Source organism: Thunnus maccoyii, chromosome 10 (genome assembly GCF_910596095.1).
Source record: "Thunnus maccoyii chromosome 10, fThuMac1.1, whole genome shotgun sequence".
Classification (NCBI taxonomy): Eukaryota; Metazoa; Chordata; class Actinopteri; order Scombriformes; family Scombridae; genus Thunnus; species Thunnus maccoyii.
The window spans coordinates 4,927,565-4,954,732 of record NC_056542.1 but is presented as its reverse complement, the minus strand read 5'-3'; the positions used below and the strand labels follow the sequence as shown (position 1 = coordinate 4,954,732).

At 38.2% G+C, this 27,168-nt stretch overlaps 2 protein-coding genes across 2 annotated transcripts in view; one reads left to right on the top strand and one right to left on the bottom strand.

Moving 5' to 3' along the window:
• The window catches only part of LOC121905388, an 80,759-nt gene that overhangs the window by 15,693 nt on the left and 37,898 nt on the right, over window positions 1–27,168 (top strand). The window lies entirely within an intron of this gene.
• Window positions 2,176–14,508, bottom strand: LOC121906401 (NACHT, LRR and PYD domains-containing protein 12-like). The gene is made up of 7 exons (XM_042425262.1): window positions 14,486–14,508; window positions 14,100–14,311; window positions 12,095–12,217; window positions 10,600–10,773; window positions 5,713–5,889; window positions 4,053–4,226; window positions 2,176–3,168 (listed from the first exon to the last, which is right to left on the bottom strand). Exons 2-7 carry the CDS (start codon window positions 14,228–14,230, stop codon window positions 3,150–3,152), a joined length of 798 nt encoding a protein of 265 aa, XP_042281196.1. The 5' UTR covers window positions 14,231–14,311; window positions 14,486–14,508; the 3' UTR covers window positions 2,176–3,149.

Sequence of the window (27,168 nt, the reverse complement as noted above, 5' to 3'; positions counted from 1 at the left end):
GAGAGAGAAACAGTTTACGCCTGGCATTGACATGCGTCTTGAGTGACTGCTTGTGATCAGATCTCACTTCTCTGCTCTATATGCAAATAAACACGTACATAATTTCTGTTTGCAAAGACCAAATGTGTTGTTGTTTTTAAACGGCGGGAGGACCAGGGGTCCAAAGCTGTGTTCCACTTGTTCAATAACAAGATGAACAAATATCCCGTCTATTGATCTGCTCTAGCGCTGCGTCTGAACATATATATATATCATCCAGCCTGCAGAGAATGTTGCCTTTGGCTGTGTGATGTTTATTAGGTGACAACAGCACACACACACACACACACACACACACACACAACCGAGCAAATCATAGTCTCCCCTCTGATTTCATCAGGTGGGGAACAATGATGTAGTTTGATTTGCTTTGACACAGAATACACAAGTTTCCCATTGGCTGGCAGGTAACCATAGCAACAACCTTGATGCTTCATGCACTTAAATTACAAACTGTAAAAACTAATAATGGAAAAAACACATCCTGCCTTTATTTTCTCCAGTAAGTGGCCATGGTATCAGAGCCATAATGAACCACTGATATACAACAATAACAGACTTGATGGAGGAAACAACATTCTTGAGCTTTACCTTGTGTATCATTTTGATATCAGGACTCCTCGTTCTTCAAATGTGTTCCAAGCTGTAAATGAATAGTGTCAGGCAAAGCAGTTTACTCCTTGTACCACAGATTAAATACCTTTGAATCACAGTGTAGAAGTTAATAGTCCAAATTCACCCATTCATGAATCTCACAATATCTTCTGTTTTTTTTAATTTGTAAACAAATTTTATCAGACTTTGTGCACACTAAGTGTCATCCATAAAACATCACTGGTGGTGAATTGTAAAAAGTAACCATTATAGATTTTTTTAGCGTTTACAGTGGAAAAGTAAGTTTCTTGTTGACAAATCTGCTTGGATACTGACCTGCACAGACACATTGAAAAAAGAGGATCCAAAACATAAAAAAACAAACAAGAAATGAATGTCTTTATGTTAGATTACTATATAAAGAAATTGTAGACACACATCCTTTTATCAGAAATGCAAGTTTTATATGTGTACAATCATTGACAGTATATAATAAAGTCATTGCAGACAGGAGGTGTTAATTTTGTTTTTAACACAATACTGCCAACTACTGGACTTTTTTGAAAGGTATTTTTTTTAAAATAGATGAATTAGAAATACTGTATGTTGTCAACTATCTGTTTCATTTCAGACATTTAAGGTAAAATCCCTGTTTCATGTCATTTCAAAAGCTTTTTTGAATAAAATGACATTGTGTGATTCAACAAAAGAGTGAAATAAATGCAAGAAATCAGTGCTGAAATTCCCTGTAATGCAAGGGTGGAATATAAAAAATATCTCTAACTTTACTGTCTATGTTAATACTTTGACAGGGGAGTGTGTGCAGGCAGGCAGCCGACTGTGGGAGGGTGAAGAGGGAGCTGAGAGACAGATGATGGAGGGGAGTTGGTGGTAGGAGCAGACATGGGGGACAGTCCTCTGTGGCTGGGGAGGGAGAGAGCCTCCATGTGAGGTTCAGGAGGTGACTGGGGACCTTGCTGTTTGGGTCCTGGCTGTTGCTGCAGGATCTTGCTGTTTTCAGCCACCAACTGCTCTCTGTCCACCCTGACCAGAGCTCTACAACACACAGTCAGAGCAATAGAAAGGACTGTGTACATGCAAGTAGAGACTAGAGACATAATTAATGTGTTATATCAGTTTGGGAAAAGTATTTGTGGTGGACCTGTTTGATATTGTTCCATGTTGACCAGTCTACATTTTAGTGTGAAGAAATCATGTGTTTAGGGGGAAAATCATAGGATTTTGTTTCGCCGCCGATAGACAGCGAACAGGTCAGGTGCACTGACTCAGTACCATGTCTTTCTTACACGGGAATAACATCAACATAAAAATAGACACGGCCCGACCCCTAGGTTGGGAACCACTGGACTAAACTAGCTAACTGTATACAGGGTTCAATGTTAATCTTTTTTTAAATTAATTTTTATTTGCTCCTATACAAATTGTTTTATTTATTAGCGGTTATTAAATAACAACAAAGACTAAAGTTAATTGTCATGTTTAATCTTTATTTAATTAAATGGAACAGAACAAACACACAGAGTCTCATAGATGTGAAGCAACAAACATTCTTGCATATCAGAAATGTTATGACCCATCTCCTATATTTCACTGAACACTAAATCTTTTGATCAGCCAGTTCTTTCATATAATGGAATAGACTCACTAACCTGATGGCAAATACATTTTTTAGACTCATTTCTTCCACTTCAAGCTTCCTGATTTCCATCTTTAGTGCTTCTCATTCTCAAGAGTATTTATAGCAGTGAAAAATTACCTGCTGCACTGATTCCTCTAATTGACAGATCTCACATAATCCTGAGGGATGTTTGTTTCACGCATCACACTACTAGCCTACTCAATATTATATGTTGATATATAATATTCTCTGATATGTACAATCCTGTAAATTCTGTAAATTAATGGTTATGGTGTCAAGTGATTCTGCAATAATCTGCAGTGTCACTCTGGTTTCAACAGATACATATGATCACATGTTTGACAGTAAAGAGGCATTTAAAACTTAAATACAAAGACATTATTTTTACAAGTCTTTCTAAACGAGCCTCTGCTGGAGATGATCCACATGGACCAAAATCCAGACTCAGACTCAGGTCCAGGAGGAGGGTGGAGGAGGTGGTTGAGTGGAGGAGTCTGTGTGTGTCTGCAGAGACTGTGTAGAAGGACAGAGCAGCAGCAGAGCAGTCCAGATACACTGATGATACTCTGTCAGATCCAGAGGAACACAAAGGGATGATGGTGGACTTGACTTTGTGTCTGACAGTGGAGCTGTTCTCAGATCAGTTCAGACTGCAGCACTGAGAGTCATCTCCACTCCTTCTGATTCCTCTGTCAGTCACTGCTGGATGAAGCCCTCCTCTCCACTCTACCTCACAGTAACATGGCTGAGTCAGAGCCTCTCTACACACAAGCTGCTGCTGCTGCTTCACCCTCTCTGGATCATCAGGATATAGCTGATCCTCTCTCAACACGAACTCCTGGATATTCAGTCACTCTTACAGAGACCACCCCCATCTGATAAGAGAGGAAGAAACAACGGAGCTCATAAATCAGTGTTTAGTGAGACTCACTTCATCAGCTGTCAGTCAGTGATGCAGCACATCCAGTATAAAGACCAGCAGGGACTTCAGTCCTGTTCAGACCAGAAGTGGAACAGTTATGTGTAACCTGCTGTTAAAGTTAAAGCAGGAGTCTCTGTGTGTTGATCAACATCTTATCTACTTTTGAAATATCATTTGACAAATAAAAATGGAGGCTGTCATTGAAAATATTTGAAGGAAACTAAATAAGTGATGGACAGATATAAAGATGTGACTCCTGGACTTCAGCAGAGGTTCTGGTCTGTATAAAGACCACATGGTTACTAAACGTATGATGGTTAGTAAACGTAATGATGGTTCTGTGAAATCAGAGCCAGTGATTTGCAGGCTTCAGTCAGACAGATCTTAGAGCTCTGACAAAGATGAACTGATCAATTCTTTAGTGTTGAAATGAGAGAACAAACACTTTCAGATCACAGTTGATGGTACGACAGTTGGATGAATGAGGACCACTGTCTCTATACATCTTGTAAGGCTGTCAGCTGTAATCCAGCTTTATTTCCCGCAGACATGAACACAACAACAACAGTCATCTTCACATCAACTCAAACACATGATCACAACAAGCTTCTGGCTGATCTGATTGGCTGACTGTTCTCTCTCTCTATCTCTCTCTCTCTGTCGTTTGGTCCAATCCTGAAGCCTGTCACTGCTCTCCTCTCACAGCTTTACTGTTGAAAGCAGCAACTGAGAAGGTTGGAGGTTCACCAGGAAATACTGGACCTTTGCTTTGATACTAACTGTGTTTAATACAAAACTGCTGAAACCAGCACAGATTGACTCCAACTCTCCACTGACCTCAGAATCTTCAGTCTATAGTATGGACTCTCCTTCAGATTAGACAGCAGCTTCACTTCTGAAGACGACAGGTAGTTTCCCCACAGATCCAGCTCTCTCAGATGGAAGGGGTTGGACTTCAGAGCTGAGGCCAAAGAAGCACAGCTGATCTCTGACAAACTGCACAACCTCAATCTGAATAAAGAAGAAATCATGTAGCGTTAGAAGCAGATTATTCTGATTGAAATCATTCAATGTTCAGAGCTGAAGAGGGTTTAGAATGTACAAGTTTATAAAATGGAAACTCCAAACACCTGAACCCAACAGGATGCAGGTTAAACACTGTCAAATACAAACAGTGAAAAAGAGCTCTCATTAATATCAATGACAACATGCTGCTACTTCAATAAAAGCACAGTGACTTAACAGTGAATTAGCCAGTGCAGCTTTTTCATGTTATATTAAATATGAAGACTAAAAAGATGCTCAGTATGGATCAGTATAAAGTCTATGTGGTCATAGATGTTTTAATGTTATCAACTGATTTAAACCAAAGATCTGAATGTTTGAAAGTATGTTTTTAAATTGTTAACTATGGTTTAAAATTAAATAATTAAAGCCCCACTCCAGCCAGTGTTACTTCCTATTTAACAGTTAACATTGTTTCTCAAACAGAAAATGGGGGTGTGGTTAATAGTGAGACGTAATCCGTTACCATGGCAACCAGATTGCCATTCTAGCACACTGGTGATGTTTAGCAATGGTAGTGATATTATAGCCTAACCTGTCCACTTAATACAGCATTAGCTATATAGCCTAGGTTACAGGTCAGTAACAGAGATATGTGAAATCTATAGGTGAAATCAGACAATGACTTCTTTATTGATGGATCATGTAACATAACCAATGACATTTTGTTTTATTTTTTACTGAATGTCCATAAACTTTCCTCCTCAGGCCCGGTTCTACGTGGATGCAAAAGCATGCATTGCAACCTCAGTTCAATATTTTGCATCCTCAGTTGAAATTTGAATAATAAATGCCAAGTGCAGCGTGGAAGGTCTTAGGCGTACGGACTGTGTGGACAACAAATATCGTAGGAATCATCCACATTCATTTATATATCACTGCAGACTGATTTACTGACTTTCCTGCTTTAAACATATTAAACACTATTTTCTGTGCTGATTTTGGTTGGATTCATATTTTAAGCATTAATCCATTGTTGCAGCATGTCTGCATCCATTAGCCTATTTAGTATGAAACACAGGCGCCTGATACTGTATCAGTAGCCTACATGATGCTCACAAAAACAAAGAATTTTATGAAGATGACATATGACTGCAGCGTTCTGCTATAGTCATACGTCATTATTTCCTTTTAGCAACAGCTTAACGATGAGTGCAAAATTTAAGTTATTTTTCATAAAATATTTGGTGAACATTGTGGCTATTCAACATGTTCAGGAAATGACTCATAAAAATGTGAAAAATCTCAAAAATGTCAAAATAAACTGGAGGGGAGCTTTAAATAGTATTTAAATATTTGAAAACAACATTTGAATGTCTAAATCTGAAGGGGGTTTTACCTCATAAAAATCATCCTTATGTCTGCAGTTTAGTGTCACCACAACTTTCACATCATATTAATCTCAGCACAGAAGTAAGAAATGGTGTCTGACCTCAGAGTCTCCAGTCTACAGTTTGGACTCCCCAGAAAATCACACAGCAGCTTCGTTCCTGAATCCTTCAGACTGAAGTTTTTACTCAGATTCAGCTCTCTCAGATGGGAGGGGTTGGACTTCAGAGCTGAGGCCAGAGAAGCACAGCTAATCTCTGACAAGCTGCATTTCATCATTCTGAATAAAGAAGAAATCATGTAGCGTTAGAAGCAGATTACATGGGTGGAAGAGCTCCATTTACAGACGAATTTCCGTTAAAAGTGAATTATTTGTTCTGTCATAGTATTTTTACCGCTAACACAAAAAAGATTTTACTCTGCCACTGCATTTCTGCTTTTCACTTTGTATAGGATTAAACGGCTAGAGAAAGAGATGTTCATTGTTCCAGACGTCAACGCTTGTTCCAGCTTCCTGCAGTTGTTTACACATCGACTTATACATCTTTTATCGAAAATAATCAAAGATATGGCAGTTTAATTTAATGTGCACTTATTTCTCTGTAGGGATGGGTACCAAAACCCAGTATTAAAAGGGCCCCGGGGATAAATTATTAAAGACTGTAGTACTGATAAGCTCAGATGTTACCAGTTCTTTTATCAGTACTTTTTAACATTTTAGTCTAATTTATTCTCAAGCTGCAGCCTCTCCTCCACACACACACACACAGAGCAAAGTCAGCGAACAGCAGAGCACATGTGAAGTGAAGATTACTCGAATTGACAACAACTACACTCGTTACTCCGTAAGTGCAATAACACCTTAGAGTATTGGCTTTTTACTACCTATCAATACACCTGATCAACAGGTATAAACATGTAGAAAAGTGATATTTTCAACTGCTCTGTCCACAGTCTCTCATCCACTGCTGCTATGTTTTACACAACCACAGCGCGCTAGCTTGGCTAATGGCTAATTGTTACCAACAAGCTAAAACTAAAGCTGTCTGTATGTAGTCTAACTGTTTAGCTTAGTTTGTCACCAATCTTCAAATTTGGCTCATTCTTGTAAACTCAGCTGCTGGCTGAGACAAAGCAGCCTCTTGTCACTATCAGCGGTACCTGCAGCAGTCAATCACATCAGCAGCAGAGGGAGGAGAAGGAGGACAGGAGGAAAGGCTGAAAATGACTGATGTCTATGTTCTTCTTTCTTTCTAAACTTCACTCAGTATTTGGATGTCAGTAATATTATTTATTTTATTGACATTTTAGATTTGTTTCCAGAGATATTGAGTTTTTACAGTGATTTTATTGTTGTAAGCATTACTGTTGCTGCTCTAGAAACAATGTTTAGTCCTGTTCCAAATTTATTCTTTTTTAAAAAGAATTATTCATTAATAAAAAAGAACCTATAAAAGTATTGATAAAGAACCAAACTGATAAGGATTACCAGTAAGACTAGTGATTGTCAGTGTTCAGTCACATATGTTAATATGAAATTGACAAGATTTTTAACATTTTTCTTTTACTGACTGATGTAGATTCTGGTTGCCTTTAAAAAGTTGATAATGATAATAAGTATAGATATTTATGTTATTTTTATTCTAAAGTATAGTTGAACAGTTAAAATAAGTAGGCCTACAAGTTTTTTGTTCAGTAAGGAGAGAAATAGCATACTTTTTGAAGGTAAAATATTTTATTTTATACTTTTCATGCATAAATTGGTGCCTTTGACAGGGACAAAAATCATGGCCAGAATGCACCAAATTGCACCATTTAGAGAACATTTTTTAGGGGGGGGCATGCCTCCGGACCCCCCTAGGTGACTTCACACCTCGGCGTTCGTCGGTGGACACCAACAGAAAAAAGTTGAGTCAAATTTTTTTTTCTCACCAGCACCCATGTATAGGCCTACATCTTGCTTTAATTTTTAACAAATGTCCATAAATTTTCCTCCTCAGGCCCGGTTCTACGTGGATGCAAAACCATGCATTGCAACCTCGGTTCAATATTTTTAACCCTCATTTTAAATTTAATAATAAATGCCAAGTGCAGCGAAGTAGGTCTTAGGCACATGGACTGCGTGGACGTCTCCATGCCAGGGCTCGACATTAAGGCTTGTCTGATTTTTTAATAGGACAAGTAGAAGAGAAATTTACTCGCCCTACTGGACAAGTTAAAAGTCTCAAAAAAACATGTCTTATGTGCAGTGTTTCCCCTACCATTACCTGACCCCCCGCCCCTCCCAAAAGAAACAAATAAAGACAAATGTAACGTATACTAACATGATAGCAGGAGCGCTAAATGCACGTAAATGCCGTTTATCCACCTCTCAACTTCAGAAACAGCATTTATCCAAACTTCTATCACTTTACAGCGGCTAGCTCAGACTAGGTTCCTACCGCAGTTTGTTGCAGCTTCTAGGAGGGCTCGTTTTGTTTTCCGGTTGAACACTGTATCTCTGTATGCGGCACGGAGACGGCTGTTACTGTTAACATGAACCAACAAACCACCACCTGCTCCTGCTACGCAGGTGTATAAAACAAACGAACCCTCCGTGCTGAAGCTAGCGGGCAGCCTAGAGCAGCTTTCATGGGACAGACGAATGAATCAGAGTTCAGAGGATCATATATGACATTAACTGATGTGCAGCATCAAATAATAATGTCAGATAAAATACAACAAAATAAGTAGCTAGAAGATCTCTTTTCTTTTTTAAAAGAAAAGCTTTTACATTTTCAGAGTGAGTGAAGAAATCAGGAGACATGAGACAGAAGTGAGGAAGAATTGCAGGATGTCACTTAATGGTGTTGAAAAAAAACAAGGAGAAAGTAAAGAACTGATTCAAAACAAAGAAGATGCAACTGATTCAAGATTTAAAGAAAAAGTTGAAGGAGTCAGGTGATGGAGAGACATGAACACATTCAAAGCAGGAGACAGAAAAAACTGTTAATGTCTGACTTCCACCTGTATCTAGATGAATTATTGTTCTGTAAATATTTTTAAAGGCACAATCTGTTATCCAAACTAAAGGACATCCTAACAAACAAAAGTCAAAGCACAAGATTCAAACCTGCTACAAAAGGACTTACAGATCTTTTAACACAGATACTAACACTACACAACAACTCTGTTAACATGATGTTTTCTTCAGCTGTTAGAAGGTTGTTGACCTCGGTACCTGTTGTAAATACAGCACTAAAATTAACAGTTTCAGTTATTAGGAAACAAAATGCTGATTCATCATTCATCTGATTAATTTATAAATCAAACTGTTGTCTTGATTTGGATTTAAGTTCAAGCAAATTAATTCTCCATAAGTCAGTTTTGTTATTTTGTTATATTACAAACATTGATCTATATTAAGGACCACATAGAGGCTGTGAGAATCCAGATTTGTTTCTAAGATAGAGACTTATTGGTCCATCTATCCTTCCATAAGGCCTATGTTTATTTATGTGTTGTAAATAAATATTGATAATATTTGTTTAATATTCATTTACCTATTTTTTCTGCACTTGTTTCATTTCAGCTCAGTGCAGAGAAATACAGCGATACAGAGAACTGCCTTACTGCGCGCATCTATGACGACACTGTCGACACTGCATATCTGTATCTGTGACACGCCTGCTCTGTAACAAAAGTAGTAGTTTCAGGGGGCCTACCAACCGCCCTGAAAAAATCCTAGTGGAAACAATATCAATCATCATAATTAAACGTCAGAAGGCTGATAAATGATTAATCTATAGAGCTCATATTGAAACAGACTTTACAAAGTGCTTCACAATTCAGGATTGAATGAAAAGATTATTAACAGGGAAGCAATGGCTTTAATAAAATTCATAAATTGAATCATTTATATGTTGACACTGTTTGGATGCTTTCAACTGTTTGTTCGTCTGAATTCTGCGTTCACAAACAAAATGAAAAAAGTAGATCAATTGGTGTGGTGGCCACATCACTGGTCTCATAGCTCTGAAACACTTGTGCCAATCACTGTTATCACATGATAACGACAGCTCAACAAACAGAAAGCTTTTCTTCAGGAAATGTCTGGATGGTTCAGAGCGTCACGACATGAACACACATCACCACAAATCTGCAGCCAAAGACAGATGGAGTGGTTTTTTCATCAGTTAATATAATAACAATAGAAATTTAAAAAATGGTTTGGTGAAGCCGTTTATATGATTATAGCCCATCATACCGATGCTATTTCAGCAATAATTGTAGCCTAATGTATCTTACCTTGTACACGGTCACATAGTTTAGTAATTAAAGTTACACAACAGCGTTTGCATCGTAATGTGTCTCATGGATAAAACATGAGATGTTACTTTTGCTAAAAAGAAAGTTGGAAAAGAGGCTGATGAGCCCCGCGAACTTGAAGTCTCCTTCATAAAAAGGCAGAATATTGAGTTATAACCAACCTGTCTGATTTGTGTAGAGGTGTGTGTGGTTATACTGTAGCAGCCTAGTGTCATCAGGAGATTTAATGAAGGTAAACACAGTGAACAGTCGTGTGTAACGGCACTGCACTCTGGTGCAGCACTTCTCAGAGGCTGCAGATTTATCAACATATCAGTCCTGCTGACTTCAGATGCTGCAGGGATTTAATGAAGTGGAGGAGGAGCTTTTCATACAGTATAAATAGCTGTGGACAATAGATACTGTACACATTCATTTATAGATCACTGTACACTGATTTACTGGCTTTCTTGCTTAAATCATTTATTTTCTGTGCTGATATTGGTTGGAGAGTGTTTAATTGAAATAAATGATTTATATTTTATTAATCTGTTGTTGCAGCACGTCTGCATAACATATCACAACAGTGTTCTACTAAAGGGGATTTTACCTCATTAAAATCATCCTCATGTCTGTAGTTTAGTGTCACCACAACTTTAACATCATATTAATCTCAGCAAAGAAACAAGAAATGGTGTCTGACCTCAGAGTCTCCAGTCTACAGTGTGGGCTCTCCAGAAAATCACACAGTAGCTTCATTTCTGAAACTTGTATTTTGTTGTTACTCAGATCCAGATCTCTCAGATGGGAGGGGTCGGACTTCAGAGCTAAGGCGAGAGGAGCACAGCTGATCTCTGACAAACTGCAGTATTTCATTCTGAATAAAGAAGAAATCATGTAGTGTTAGAAGCAGATTATTCTGATTGAAATCATTCAGTGTTTCATAATCTGTTCAGAGCTGAAGAAGGTTTAGAATGTACAAGTTTATAAAATGGAAACTCCAAACACCTGAACCCAACAGGATGCAGGTTAAAAACTGTCAAATACAAACAGTGAAAAAGAGCTCTCATTAATATCACATAGGCTTGACTATGTTGCAAATTGGGCCTAGATAGGTGATATATATTAGGGATGTCAATGATTCATCGATTATGGGTTAATTGGCATTAATAATTCAACCGATTGAAAATACACTAACCGATAATGCAGAAGACAAGGGATGTGCAGTGTAACTGTCAGAAAATGTTCTGCAGATTTGCTGCAGTTCGCAGTTGCGCCACCAGGTGAAGCCTTTTACTCTTTCAGTGAAATTGAGTTACAGGTGTTTTTGGTGATTGCCTGTAAGGGCCGCACAAGCTGTAAAACGAACGCACCTCCCTGCGAAAAAAAAAGTTGCAGACTCGCAGCAAGCCTCGATCTGTGCACTGTGTCGTCTGCCTGTAGTTTGCTATTAACACAAACTCAACACTTCACTGCTTTACTTTGAAAGCCTTCCATTAAAAAGAGCTGATTATGTCCTTTCCTGCTTTACAGTGCCTTTGGGCAGTTTATCTTGGGTTAGTTAGGTTTGAACTGAGGTTAGAAGTGGTCTAAAAATTGTGGTAGACCAGCAGTCTAAGACAGACAGAATGTAACAGTATGTTACATGCTTTAGTAAGGTCCACTTACTAATGATTCAGAGCTTTCAACTGCAAGCTCCAAAAAATTAGTAAGTAGACCTTTGAGCTTAATTTTCTTCATAATATTTTATATAAGCAGTTAGCTGAAGAGAAAACTCAAACACACATAATCAAGGTGAGCAAAGCATTTCTACAAATAACCTTTTCACCACATATCGCACTATAATATGCACTGAGTCAACATGATATCTGGTAGCTTATAACAGCTGACCTGAGGTATATTTTGAGCAAAAACATGAGAAAATGAATTACACATTTGAAGCACATTCTTTCAGGTTTTGAATAGTTGCAGTTCTTTACAGTGACTTCAACGTTGGGGCAAAGATGTATGAATATCTTCTTGAAGTGGAAATTCTGACATGGAGGTTCTCAGGTTGTGACAGAAATACCATCTGTAGTTTCTGTTTATAAAACGCAGATTAAGTTCCATCTTAGTTTGAAACAGTGTTTAATAATACTTCTGCATCATGAATAGAAAATATTTTAGCAGAGCAGTTTACAACAGAAACAGTCTCTTACTTTGTGTCTGAGGGTCCAGGTTCATTCCTGAAGGTTGGAGGATGATCTCTGGACCAGTCATTCTTCATAGACAGACAGTCTGATGCTGGAGACTTTGCTCTCTGTCTGTGGTCTGTCTGACCTCTGTAACACACCAAGATGTTTTTATTCATATAATGTGAATCCTTGAAAGAAATTTTAATATACAAACAAAAATATATATCGCAAGCAGCGATGACTGGACCCTCACATCTCGCATGCATCAGAGGGAGTGACATCTGTGGTATCGCTTCTGGAGGTCGGTTGATACGGCTTTGAATTTTCTGGATTATAGGACACTGTGTGAATGGGTAAAATATTATTTCCCGTGTGCAGTGTGTGGCGCTGGCTGACATATTGGAAATTGTGTGTACATTTATAAACCATGTGTCATTTAGGCTTCACTTCCTGTTGCCTGTAGACAGTACTACACAAGTGAAATATTAATGCAGAAATACATTTACCAGAGGGCAACTGTCATGGATATACATTTTCATGATTATTGGATATTTTATGTAGGAGTTAAATAACACCTCCTGTGTCCACAATGTGGCGATACACCCACTAATTATACGTAATGTTGCTGTATATCATGTGTAGACCACACCATGGGTACATCCCAAGTCTCTTAAATTGCATCCACGTTTCCCTCACTTGTGTCCTTTCCTTGTGTCTCAGTCCCTCCCACCGTGGATGCATGGAGAGACGCAAGGAAACCAAGTGAGGAGAGAGGAAACAAGGAAATATGTTTTTAGACACATGGGACATTCTTTCGTCTGAAGCGTCACATGAAGCGACGTCTGTTTCTGATGACGGCAGAAGCTGATCACAGCTGGATGAGCTGTCATTCAACTTTCACAGCTGTAGCAATTTTTCATGGAGTTTGTGTCTGCACACATGTGCACTGTGATAATACTAATAAAGGTGAACAGTTATCACTGCTAGAGCAGCTGTTTTCTCTCTGCAGCCTGTTAGCTGTTTAACAAACACCTGCACATGAATAACAACCTGTATTCAGTATTTATACTGTGTCCTGCCCAGAGGCACATGAACCATTTCTACTGGCAGAATGCGTTCATATTATTTATTAATTGTTTGAGTTTGTATTTATTGATATTCTGATTGTGAATTTATTATTTAATAAACCAGAATATGATTAGGGTGTCTTTTGAACAATGGAAATTGTTTATTTGGCTAAATATTTCAAGGAAAATTGAAATTATGTAACATCAATATCAAACCTGAAGGTTAGGATTTTTCAGTGTTGCATGTGACTGAATGGATATGACGACAAATGAGCCCAATCACTATAAAACATGTAATTTCCCACCACTTCTGACACATGTGGAAAGTTTCATGAATTTTCAAGTACCTTGAGCCCAAGACCCCAGGAAAAGCAGCAGGCTTTGAAGCCAACCGACACAGCAGCTAAACCATGTAATTACAACTTCCAGGCTCATCATGTGATGCACATTGGCCCAAAAGGCATTTTTCCAGCACACAATCATGGGAAAAGGCTAAACGGGAATTAGCCATCTAAGCTGGCGGAAGTCTCTGCTGCTCATGCTCTATGGGCCTCAAAGATGTGGAAAATCTGAGTAATTTTATACCTGGAAGTCAAACTTTTTTGGCTTCATGCATGGACGTACAAAGAGAACTGGATACAGAGTTGGAGGCCAGGCCCCGTTCATTCCTATTAAAATTGTGGTGAATGAAGCCAAAAAAGTTTGACTTCTGGGTATAAAATTACTGCACTATGGAGCCTGCTGGCAACGCCCAAGCCCTATCACTATAAAAGATATCATTTCTGCTCACTTCTGATGCATGTGCAAAGTTTTGTGAGTTTTCGAGCACCTTAAACCCCACCTCTCTCTCTCTCTTCTCACCACTCTGACCTAATAATCCCTACAAAAACAACAGGTTCCTCACACTTTCAGTGCCAAGGCCCTAATGAGTCATATAAATGAGTTAGTAGCAGCTCTCTTACTTTGTGTTTGAGGGTCCAGGTTTATTACTGAAGGTCGGAAAATGATCGTTGTGCTGGTCACTCTTCATAGACAGAACGTTGGATACTGGAGGCTCTGCTCTGTCCTCCTCTTCCTCCACACAAACACTCATCTTGTGGACTTCAGTAAACCAGTAAGGTAAACCAGTAACACTGACTGTGAGTTTAGAAAGCAAGATTCAAGAGAAACAAGTCTGTTGAAGAGTCACAGCAACGAGAGAGAAAACACCCAAACAAGTTAGTATCTCCCCGTTTTATTTCCTCTTTATATCCACAAAAGTTCATTCTAACTGTTCTCCCCTCTACAGTCCTCAGGGTGAAAACTGACTGAGACTTTCATGGTAAAATAATGTTTTATTAACACTTACCCCGCGTCAGATATCAGTTTTTATCCATCTGCTCTGCTCCGTTGAAGACTTTCAGTTCCAGTACTGCCACCTACAAGAAATCACGAGCCTGTCAACGTGTGTGTGTGTGTGTGTGTGTGTGTCATAAACATAACATGTTTATGAGGATCTTTTTTGGCTTAAACAGGTTTTGGTCAAAATGTTTTAGAATGTAACTTCCCGTCATTACTATGTAATTTACCAGAACTTGCAGTGTTATGTAACTTTTTTCTTTTGAATTTCACCTTTATTTGTTAGTGTAAGACAGGTCTTCACATTGAGTTGCTCAGTTCAGTGTCATCCTCAAGGTAACATCAGTAGTAAATATTAAATAAAATTTGTCTTATCAAAAGTGTGTTGTGAGGATAAGACTCCTCTTTTTTCCACAGCACTGTCAAGTCTTTTTTTCCTCCATTTTACTCGCGTAACTACATACAAATTTGTGTTTTCAGCTCTGAACACAGAGCTCAGAACACGGGTGACCTACGTTCAACACTGTACCTGAACGCCTCCTGTGTAGACCGGGAAACTGCTGAGTCTCTACCGCGGTTTGCCGTCATTTGTGGTCGCGCCAGCATCGCTGTCCTCTCCTCTGCTCTATTTGTCGGTGTTTGTGTTTAGCTTAGTTTCTAACGTGTATTAAAATGTGTGATATTCCTGTAAACTTAGCTACTGGCCGAAACAGCCCCTCCTCTCAACCAGCAGCAGAGGGAGGAGGACGACAGGATGAAGATAATGACATGTCTGTGTTCTTCATTCTTTCTAAACTTAACTCGAATTTTTAATGTCAGGAATATCATTTATTTTACTGACATTTTTTATTTCTTTCAAGTGTGATATTGTTGAATTTATATAGTGACTTTGCTGATGAAAACCTTACTGTTGTAGCTGTAAGAAACAATATTTTGTCATATTTAAAATACAAATCTATTCTAATCCTGTTCTGAATTTATTCTTTTTTTAAAATAATGTTTAAAAAAATCTTTAGTAATGAAAAAGAGTATTGATAAGGACTTTTATTTCTTTCTTCTGGTGTTTCGTTCATTCCACCAATGCAGTCAACAAAGCAACATAACTCATCACTATAACTACCATCTCTACTGTTATCAGATCATTTTAACACCCGCAGACACAAACATGGTGAAAACTGCTGGTTACGTTACCTTTATATGTTGAAAATAATCTGAATCAAGCTGATGAGTGAGGGGGAAATTAATCAGCAGCTTCAACCAGGAAACCAACCAGGTCTGTTTTAAGGTCTGTTGATTCACAAACAGTCTCAACTCTCTGTATTCATCTTTAATCTGAAGTGTTCTTTAAGGAAATCTGATAACAGATCAGCAGCTCTGAACTTTGGAACAAAAAACCCGGAACAAAAGTCTAATATTAACAGACAGTATAAATCTTTATCGGTTGGATCATAAAGTCTGATGCCGGGACGCTGGAAGTCGGTCAGAGTTGAGGTCAGAGAAAGTCTATATAATGACGTCACATTAAATGCTGCGCAACATTCATGATTTCTGTATAAACCTGAACGGCCAACAATATTTTACACCAGTTTTAGAACATTTTATACTTCAACAGAAAGCAAACTTGAACACCAACATGCTGTATGTCAAAGCAATATAGTAACATGTTCAGCTATATTGTAACCAAGACCAAAGTGAGGAAACAACAGGTAAATAAAAGGCAGAGCCTCCATTTTAATCCAGTGTAGGTAGAGTATTAATTCATGTGAATGTGGACGTTGCACATTTATCTTTTAGAAAAAGAACCAGAGTCAGAGAAAAGTGTCAATAAGTTAAAACCATTAAGCTTTATTCAGTGTTGTCCATGAATTCATCATTTACCAGACTTACATTTCCTTAATGATGATAAAGTGGAATCTGACTGTGTATCAGGCTGCAGCTACATTACATTTTAAATATATTAGTTCAGCTTTAATCTGATGGGGATAAAACACAGGAGGCAGCAACTGAAGATGAAAAATATAGTTCAAAATTTAAAGAATATATAGATCAAAGACATAGAGACATGACTGTAAGCTCACAGTCTGATCCAGTAATAATGTGTTTGGTGATTTGCACTTGAAAAGGGATCAAGGTTAAAATACAGCAGATTTTAAATGTTTAGACGTCTATTTGTATCTACTGTAGCTACTTCAACAAATGTAGCAATTTCAAATACTGAAATGCTGTTAAAACATGTTCTTTCAAACTACATTCTGCAGCTGCACCACAATCCTGCTCACTTTGAAATTTTAATATACAATCTCCAATATTATGAGTATGATGTTCCATCATTGCGACCAATCACATCATGAGTGATGGAGATAATTATAAAGCTTTATACCCATTTTAAAAAAAATTAAACTGAGATCACACATTATGTGCAATAAACATTTCAGTGCAGGAGCTGTTCTGATAAACTGACAGCTGTCTTGTGTGCAGAGTCACAGTGATATAACAGAAGGACATGCAGAGGTTTTATTGTGTAATATTTGAATATCAGAGAAAAAAAAAAAACGCTGTTCAAGGAATGACTGATGTGCATAAAAGCGTTAACTTCAGATAGTCCTAAGTAATTAAACTAATATCCAGCCAGGATTCAGATTCTGACTGACAGTAAACCTCAACTAATTATTGCGCTTCAATACGCACTTTGATACAGCAAACAGCTTAGCTTCACACCATGGTGTCACCATGGTAACTGACCCAAAGTTTAAGTTACCATGGTAACTGACCAACAGTTTAAGCTAGCTCTCTTTCTGGAACTGAAAACCCAGAGTTTCCCTCATCTCAGGCTGAACAAACTCAGAGTTTTCACTAATCCTGCTTTCTGGAATACACCTCAGGTATCACTTTCTTTCCTATTAACATAAACTTGGCACAAAAAGTAAGGAAATTTGTGTTTGGTAGATTATTACTTTGTTGTAACAATGCTTCTTGGCAATAAATCTTATACCGTTGGAAAGTCTGCTTATTTCCCTTTTAAATGGTGCCAAATTTGTAAGGAACATGCATTTGTGGGATGAGCAGCAGAGCTGAGTATGTGGGTTGCGCCCATGAAAATTTGCCAAATCTTCTCTGCCATTGCCAAACAGCATATTTTGCTGTTGCTATTGACTTTTGTTTTGAGCTTCTGGTACCCCCAGGTGCTTCCAGGAGGCCTGCCATGACTGCCCTTCACCGTCAGGCCCGTTTGCGCTGGTGTCAGCAACATGTGCACTGGAACCTGAACATGTGGAGGAATGTTATGTTCAGCGATGAGTCCAGATTCTGCCTACGGCAGTTGGATCATAGGATCAAAGTGTGGAGAGGATGCGGAGAACGCTATGCTGATTGCTGCACCGATAGAGTAACATCTTTTGGTAGAGGCAGTGTGATGGGGTGGGGCAGCATCTCCCTCACTGGAAAAACGAGGCTTGTCATCGAGGCAATCTCAATGCAGAGAGATGTCGAGATGAGATTCTGCAACCAGTGGCAATCCCATATCTCCACAGTCTGGGACCGAACTCTATCCTCCAAGATGACAACGCTCGCCCCCACAGAGCGGGGTTTATCAGAGACTACCTCCAGAATTTGGGAGTGGAGAGGATGGAATGGCCTGCCAGCAGTCCTGACCTCAACCCCATTGAACACTTGTGGGATCAGCTTGGGCGTGCTGTTCGTGCCAGAGTGACCAACACAACCACGTTGGCTGACTTGCGACAAATACTGGTTGAAGAATGAGATGCCATCCCGCAGCAGTGTGTGACCAGGCTGGTGACCAGCATGAGGAGGAGGTGCCAGGCTGTTGTGGCTGTGTATGGTTCTTCCACACGCTACTGAGGCTCCTGTAAATTGTTAAATTGCCAATATGTCTTGTTTCTTCAAACTTCAATCATCCAATCCACCAAACACCAAACAAGAGTCAATGGCAGAATAAGCTGTTTGGCATTGGCGGAGAAGATTTGGCATATTTTTCATGGGCGCAACCCACATACTCAGCTCTGCTGCTCATCCCACAAATGCATGTTCCTCACAAATGTGGCACCATTTAAAAAGGAAATGAACAGGCTTTCCAACGGTATAAGATTTATTGCCAAGAAGCATTGTTACAACAAAGTAATAATCTACCAAACACAAATTTCCTTACTTTTTGTGCTATGTTTAGGTGAACACAACCAGTGTGACATTCTATCTCAGCAGCCGCAGAATGACAGAAAGAGAAACTAAATGACATTTAAAAGTGAGGGTGGGAGTAAACTCTTGTCTCTCTCATGGTGCTCCAACTGTAAGACTGACTGAGTCTGACATTTTCAACTTTTCAAACATTACAGTTTACTGAAGAGAATCTTTCACACTGTCACTACAAAACATTTTTTCCTTTAATTTTTAAAGGTTAAATCTCTGTTGAGCTGTTCTAGAGTTCTTGAAAAAAGCTGCAAACATATAAAACTAATCTGTATTAACTAATGCAGGCCGTAGGAGGACAACCGCTTGTTCTTTAATACTCCTACAAGGCTAATCTGGCCATTAAAGTAAACTAGCAACTCTGTGTATTTTCATTTTTAATCAGTTGGTAAGTGCACAAAAAATATTTTTGATCTACAATCGCTTTGGAAATCAAAAATTACCAGCATTACCTTTTAAGATGTTGTAAATTTCAACTGAATACACACTGGAAACCTCACTTGGTGTTGTGAAGTGCAGCCTCACAGAGGTGTTTAACTGTAGACTCTAACCCAATCTCTCTTGTTGAATTAATTGTCTTTTTTTATAATTTTATTTTAGTTTTATTGTCAGTATTACAGTTGTAGCGACTACTGGCAACAATGTAAAAGTCGCTGAGAGGCTGAGGTTGGGCCTTGTTTGTCGTTTGTCTGACACGCTACCAAAAAGATTAGCTGAGATCAAAAAATAAGTTTAATAACTTTTATTAATGAAAAGGATCAACTTATTATAATGTGCACACAATATACTCAAAATAATCACAGCGATGTGACCAGTCAACAAAAAATACGGCGACCCACTCACCCTCTGTCTCTTTCTTACCAGCCGGCATGCAGGTGAACAGGTGCTTATATTAACTATAGGATATCACCGCCCATATCCATGTGACCTGATTATCAATCACTGTGATCGTGCAATAATAAATAAACCAAAATAACCCAAAATATAAACCACACAAAAAATTATTACTTTGCAGTTCATTAAAACTTGACAGTTAATCCATTCATGGCTCCTACAACAGTCATGTCAATTTTTTTTAATCTCATCTCATTCTTTGCGCTTACATAAAAACTTTTTTTTTTCTTTTTTTGTCAGAAGCTTTATTGTGTTCTTTGCTTTCCAGCACATGCAAACACATCCATGTATTACTCAAGCATGGTTTATTGAAATTACCTCCCCATGACTGTAATAGGAGAGGTAAGATCAATGGATGCAACATCCTGGCAGTCCGAAAATTGAAAAGAAAGATTTGTACTCATTAAGATTATACAAATCAAAGATAGTCAAAGTCTTCACTTAGTGGAAAGGACAAGGTGAAGAAATCTTCACACAAATACAGTAATAATGTTTATAAAGATTATTGCTTTGCTTCATCTGTTTCTCTAGATTTCTTCTTTGTGTCTGAGTCTCTCAGAGCTTTGCAGGGCGTGTTGTTAAGTGTGGCTTCCTGTCTGACTCAACCACAGAGGAAATTAGAGCTTGTTTGAGAAGAACTAGTCCTGCACGTATTACTGGGAAGTACGTGACAATACATACATGTTGGAACTCTAAAATGCATGTATTGTCACGTATTCAGTTTTCAGAGTGAGGCGCCACAGCTTCTCTCCACCAACCACAAAACAAATATACAGTTCTGAGAGTCCATGTCTGAAATATAATGGAGTGCTAACTTGTGTTGTTTACATTTCCTTCTATTATTTTGGTCTGTTTTGTCTTGTGTTTTGAAGTTCTTTTTTTGGGGGGGGAATTTCATATTGAAAAAGCTGCAAATGTGGAGGGTACCCACTTGATTTGATCTAACTCAGGCTACTGAACCTTCATTTTAGCCTAAGTTGAATTTAACAATGCAAATATGAACAAGAGGAACAATTAGAGACCTACAACTATTTCAATGTACAAATGGGCCTCGTGAGTTTTCTGTTAAGAATTATTGTCACACCAGCTGTTTGACGTGATGAAATTGCACCATTTATCTACAAATTCTGAGTTGCCACAAAGTGACATGTGACAATGGCAAACAAATAAGGTTAATCTCCAAAGTAAGAAATGTGAGATTTTCACTCGACACCAACAATAAGAGTCATTGCTGTAAAATCAATAACAGTAAACTTACGGTGTAACTTCCTCGTATGAATCCGTACATATAAAATGCTTTCCGGTTCTTACTGGTACTTAAATGTAGGTACAGCGGAAGAAAAACGAAACAACGAGAAACAAGGGAGTAACAATTGGGGTTTTAAAGTGTAACTTCCCAACATTTACCATGTAACTTCCCGGAACTTATGGTGTAATTTTCTCGTATGAATCAGTACGTTACATGTGTATATGTGTACTGAAATCAAATGTTTTTGCTCATGGCGGTTATGACAATCATTTTTTTATGCATGTGTGTTTGACAGGCAAGCTTCACCCACACTCAAGAGATTTATTATGCTTATGTTTTCTACTTCATTGTATGAATTTCAATAGAACAAGTCGAGAAATGGGTCTATACTTTTGAAAATTGGCTCCTAGCAGTCATGTTGGTCCAGTACTGCAGCAGCTCATAACAGGCAATCTTACCTCTCTCCAGTGCACAGCTATGAAAGGCTTGTATTGTCATCCGAGGATGAAAAAATAACAATACAGTAATGTAATAATATACATAGTATATCTTTAATTACACAATAATAAGGTACGCAGGAAGTTATGAAAAATGATTTCATTCTTTAATTACACATAAACCACAACATATGTGCTGTTCTCCCAGTCTTACTCTGTAAGTACAGACTAGTTACCCTATAAGTACATGGTAACAACAGGGAGCGGGCTGTTTTATTAAGTTCACACTGTTCACACTGTGTAGTAGTGAAGCAAGTGCAACTTGAGGCGACAGGACAGTGAGGTTACTGGCAGTCAAGCAGATCCCAAGTTACAACAATATTCCCACGCATTTCTCTGGAGTACGAGCCTCATGAGCTCAAACTTCACCTGAAACTAAAGTATGTATGCAGGCATTCACATTTGTGTGTGTGTGTAATTGGTTGAAACAATGAAGGAATGCTCACTCACACACGACTTTCCTTTGCAAGCATACTGGTATCTTATCACTTTAAGGAAGTGACTCATGGCGGTAAAGCACACCCTCTCGTCAGAAATTGCTTAACTATACTATACTAATACTCCTTCACCCGTCCACTTGGTTTCTAGTGACAAAGACCCGACCCGGGTCCAAATCATATTCACTTTCATACTTGGTATGAGCTTTGATCACATGATTCATTGTAATCATCAAAAGAGAATTTTTTTGAGGCATATGGAGTGTGTGAGCTTTTGTTTTGGGTACACAGGAAGGTGTGTGTGTGTGTGTGTGTGTGTGTGTGTACGTGTAGTAGTGAAGCGAGTGCAACTTGAGGCGACAGGACAGTGAGGTTACTGGCAGTCAGACAGATACCAAGTTACAACAATATTCCCACACATTTCTCTGGAGGAAGAGCCTCATGAGCTCATAAACGTCACCTGACACCAAAGTATGTATGCAGGCATTCACATTTGTGTGTATGATTGGTTGAAACAATGAAGGAATGCTCATCTTTCAACAAATTCAGTTTTCCATCAGAGAAAAAATTATTTGTTGTGTTTTTTTTTTGTTTGTTTAATTTTTTATGATCCTTTTAATTAAAACACTATGTGTACAGGTGGCTTGAGTAAAATAGTCAAATAATTTTTTACTAAATGAATACATAATAGAAAGTGTTTTCATGTGCACAGCCAAACCAACAATGAACTCATCTATTTACAAGTTTATATCCAATGCCTGATGTATCTTATTCCTCTGTGCCGTAGACCTCTGTTGTTGTTGATTAAAAACACGTCACCGCTGCACTGGGTGACATGTTCCTTCATCCCAAAGATTTTGGTGACGTTAGTTTGTTTAGAAACGGCTCCAAAGACTAATAACAGTGATCACATTTTCAGTCTCCAGAGAGTAGTTCTGTGTAAAGCAGATTATACTGAGCATGCGCAGGAACACGGTTCTGTTTACAGTGCTTTGCTAGCCTATTCTGATTCACATACTTATATGCTTATAAGTAGATCAATTCATTGTTGGTTTGGCTCTGCACATGAGATTTGTTGACAATAAGAACAATATTGAAAATTGCCAGCCATATCCTTATAAAATATGAATATATACAGCATTTCTGAAATATTCAACAGATACTTTGTATAACTTAATTTAGGAAACTGAAGATTTCCCTTTTTTAATCTCACTTCAAAACCCCTGACAACTTGGTATCAAATCATAAATGTTGCTCTGTGTGATGGCCGCACTTGCAGCCACACAGCTGCATTGAAGTTTGTATCCCAGCTGGCACTCACACTTTGGTCTCTTTTACATTTGTAGTTCATTTTTTCCTCAGTTAGCTAATTTTAATTACATTTCACATTACATACAAATAAATAACAACACACTGGATTTTGTTTCATACGTCATACTCATTTTATTTTACAGTTTGGCAGTACATTAGCTTCTATTTGTAGCACGCACATTTGGTTAACTTTTGTACAGTCATTAGTTTAAGTTGTTCTAATTTTAATTTTTGAGTTACCAGTGTTGGGGTGCTGCTCCTGGAGGACATCTGGCCAGGCCTGGGCAAAGGATGTGCACCAGGACATGGAACGGTTAAATACAGGAAGTGGCCAATGGGGTTATACCAGGTCCTACCAAGGGAGGAACTGTTTATTTCAAGTTTAGTCATATTGTTTGTCCCTCTTTATTGAATGTTTAGTTGGGTATTTCTGGTTTAGTTGATTTAGTTGAGTTAACCTGTTTTGGGGGAGAATTCTGTTGTTTATTGCTTAGTTGGTAGTGTTTGTCATTTGCCAGTTACCCCTCTTGTGTTATGGTCTGATCAGCCAGTATATATGTTCCCCTTTGTGTTCATTTTGGGGGGTCTGTTAGAAAGGTTAAGTTCACTTTAGTTGAGTTCTGTTTATTTGACCTCTTTTATGGGCCCTGAACTTTATTTACATATTTTGTCATTTGTACCTTTTTTGCATTTTATGGGTAAAATAAAAACCCTCTTACCTCTTACACTCTGTAATGTTAAATATTCCCAATTTAACAATCAACACTCACAGTTAAAGTTTAGATCAAAGTTATTTTAACGAGTTTAACACTCAATACTTGTATTTAACATCACCTTTTTTCAGCTGGGCCCAGCTAACTTCAAAACAATCGGAAAAGAAATGACAGAAACACAAAGATTGAAATCTCTTGTGATTTGTGAGATCCCAATTATCAAGTCCCAAAAGTACATGTAGATGCTTGTGACCTCTCAACTCATCCCAGGAGCTCAACCTCTGGTCCTTTGTCATAATAATATTAATATGAAGCATGCCATATTGCCATATTTCATTTTATTTTATTTTATTACTTTATTTGACAGGGACAGTGCATAGTAATAACATATATGCCAGAGTTAGCCAGAAAGGCTAATTTTCATCTGTTGTCCCTGGGCAGGCAAAAAGTTGGAAACACAAATATTATGAATAAAAGCATTGAAAATACAATCAACAATAAAAGCGGTGAAAATATGCTGATACAAAGAAGCCTGCACTGCATGGAGACAAGAAAGACAGTTCTTGAGACACACAAAATCAACAATAGCATGACAACAATCAACAAACAGGATGACAGCACATTCAACAAATAGCACGACAACACAATGTCAGGACTGGTGAAGTGTGGATGTTACATACAAAGCCTATGATAAACAAGAGCAGCTCTTACGCTCAGCATAATAATGACAGGTCTAATAATTAATAACAAATAATAATCATAAGTCTTGAAATATGCATAATCCTCCCCAAAAATCATGCTTGAGATGAAACAGGTCAGCTCTGCACTGTATCACTATATTTGACTCTAGAGGACTGTTGATGTTTCGACTTCAGCACCACAGAAAGCGTCAGGGCGGAGCACCTGGCTGGTTATTGGTCCATGTCAGCTGTAGTGTTTTTCACTGAATGCAACTGAGAATGCTGCAGCTGTGGCCTGAAAAGACTTGGCTGTGTCAACACTTGTTATTATCACAGGTGTATCTCTTCCTGAGTAGTTGTGATTTGATCAAAAGTTGAATTCTGCTAGACTTGGCCAGTCTACACTTTAGTGTGAAGAAATCATGTGTATTTGGGGGCTTCCTATTGGATGAAATCATAGGATTGTCACTCATAATTTTGTTTTGCCTCTTTACTGCCACCTGCTATCAAAAGTGTCAACAGTGCTGTCAAAAAGTGCAGTAATTATAAAGTGAAAACAGCTCCTATTAAACAAATATTTGCTGCATTATAAAGTGACTTTATTAATAAATGTGATACATGTCCTGATCACATTTATGGATTATGCTAGTCAAGGCAGCAATATTTCTCTGAGCAGTTATGAATATATTTAGAAAACAGGATCCAATGACTCCCTGAACGTAAGGAAAACAGGGAAGAGAATAAATAGTAGAAGCTGGTGAGTGTTGGAAACACATTAAATGGTTTGGACTTTTTACAGGCAATGTTGGACGTAAGAAAAAATGAAAATTAGATGAGTGTTAAGGGAATGAATAGAGAGAACCACTTCCTGAAGGAGTCTGAGTCTATGTAACCCTCTGGTAACTTGGGAACACTCTCTTTATTATATGGTTCCCCCGGATTGCCCCTATCATCCTGTAGATGATAAAAAGGTAAACACACACTTTACCTTTATATTTCAACATGACCACATCCGCAGCTTCTGTCTCTGTCTCATTCTCTCACTTACACTCTCCTCCATTCACCAGCTTAGAAAGACACAAAAAAACATACAAATATACACAATTAACAAAAGTCTATTTAGAGTCTAAACTCAGAGAGAACAATTTAATTGCATAATACCAGGTAAGGCTTAATTTGAGAGTAATAACTGACTATCTTGCAATATAATATAATATGGAGTGATCCATTTTTGTGTGTAAATATCCAATTCATTAAATAAAAAATACGATGTACAGAGCTTGACTTAACAGGTATAGTCTAGACCAGGGGTCTCCTGAGGAGGCCCACCTCCCACTGTGAAAACGTCTGGACAGAGTTCTTTCTTGCAACACCATTATTTTGACATTGTAACTCTTAATCTCTCCATTTTAATTTCAGATTACACTGCCTTTTTCCTTTTCAGTATCTGTAATCTGATTCCCATTGCACTGCATTTCCATTTTATCATCCCTGGCACAAAAAAACACCCCATAGTTGGAAGTGCTCACAGCCCAGTAACACGAATATCCACTTCTGCCACTAGATGGCAGCATGTAGACACGAACAATGTTAATGCAGAAGCTCTGAAGTTCTTCAAACCATTGCCCTCAAACAGGCAACTGTTAATCTAATGATGAGGTACAAGTGCAAGCTGGCACAAGTAAATGTTGTAGTTGAGGCGGTGGGAACAGTCCGCCTCCACTCAAAAACATGTTTTTCTTCTTGGTCTTACAGTTAGATGTTTGAGCTTCACTGTGCAGATTGGTGTAAATATATCCAGAGTTTGACACTTGAAGGCTGTTTTCACATTTGTCTGCTGAAAGTGGAAATTTTCTCTTGGCTCATGAAAACCTGATTTTTAGGGGTGGGCCTTCGATTGTGATTTGTGACATCACAATTAGTTTGGGAGCCAATCCTGGTCCAATATTCAACTTACAAGTGTGATGTGGAAAGACAGGAATGGACTTTTCAGTGAAGTAGGAGACATCTCGTGTCCAACAGTTAAACTTCCAAAATGAAATATACATGCATATTCATAAATTCTGGATTTTTAATGAGGGAGAGGGAAGTAGATGGGGGTTTTTTTTGAACATTTAAAGTGGTAATTATACTTTTTTGTGGAATAACCACATCAGACACCCATTATTGTCCCAAGCAGAGTATGGGATCTTTAAGCAAAAGAAGTAATACTACAATGCATAATTACTCAATTACAAGAGGAAGTTCTGTATGCAAACTTATACTTAAGTAAAAGTGCAAAGTTTTATCAGCAAAACGTACTTCAAGAAACATTTTGGGAGCAGTGACATCCTGGAGTCTTGTTGTCACCATGAGGTTGCCATGTGACCAGCAAAAACTCATGTATGTAAACCTTTGGCTAGCTGTTTCCCTCTGTTTCCAGTCTTTATGCTAAGCTAGGCTAATCTGCTGCTGATTGTAGCCTCACATCTTTATGAGAGTGGTATGGCTCTTCTTTTCTGACTCTGGGCAAGAAAGCAAATAAGAATAGTTCCAAAAAAAAAAAAAAAGTCGAACTACTCCTTTAGGTATAGCTGGATACTCTTTGAACTGACAACTCTTTTGCTTCAGTTTGTCATGGTGCTCTGGCTGAGAATTACCACACCTCGTCCCAACATCGTGATCTGTATGATGACATTCCTTGGCTGTGAATCATTTCTGGACACTAAT

Coding starts and splice junctions, on each gene's coding strand:
- LOC121906401 (XM_042425262.1), bottom strand. CDS start 14,230: ATGAGTGTTTGTGTGGAGGAAGAGGAGGACAGAGCAGAGCCTCCAGTA. Junction 5,890..10,599: donor TGTAGACTGGAGACTCTGAG/GTCAGACACCAT, acceptor TTCTTTATTCAG/AATGATGAAATGCAGCTTGT. Junction 4,227..5,712: donor TGTAGACTGGAGACTCTGAG/GTCAGACACCAT, acceptor TTCTTTATTCAG/ATTGAGGTTGTGCAGTTTGT.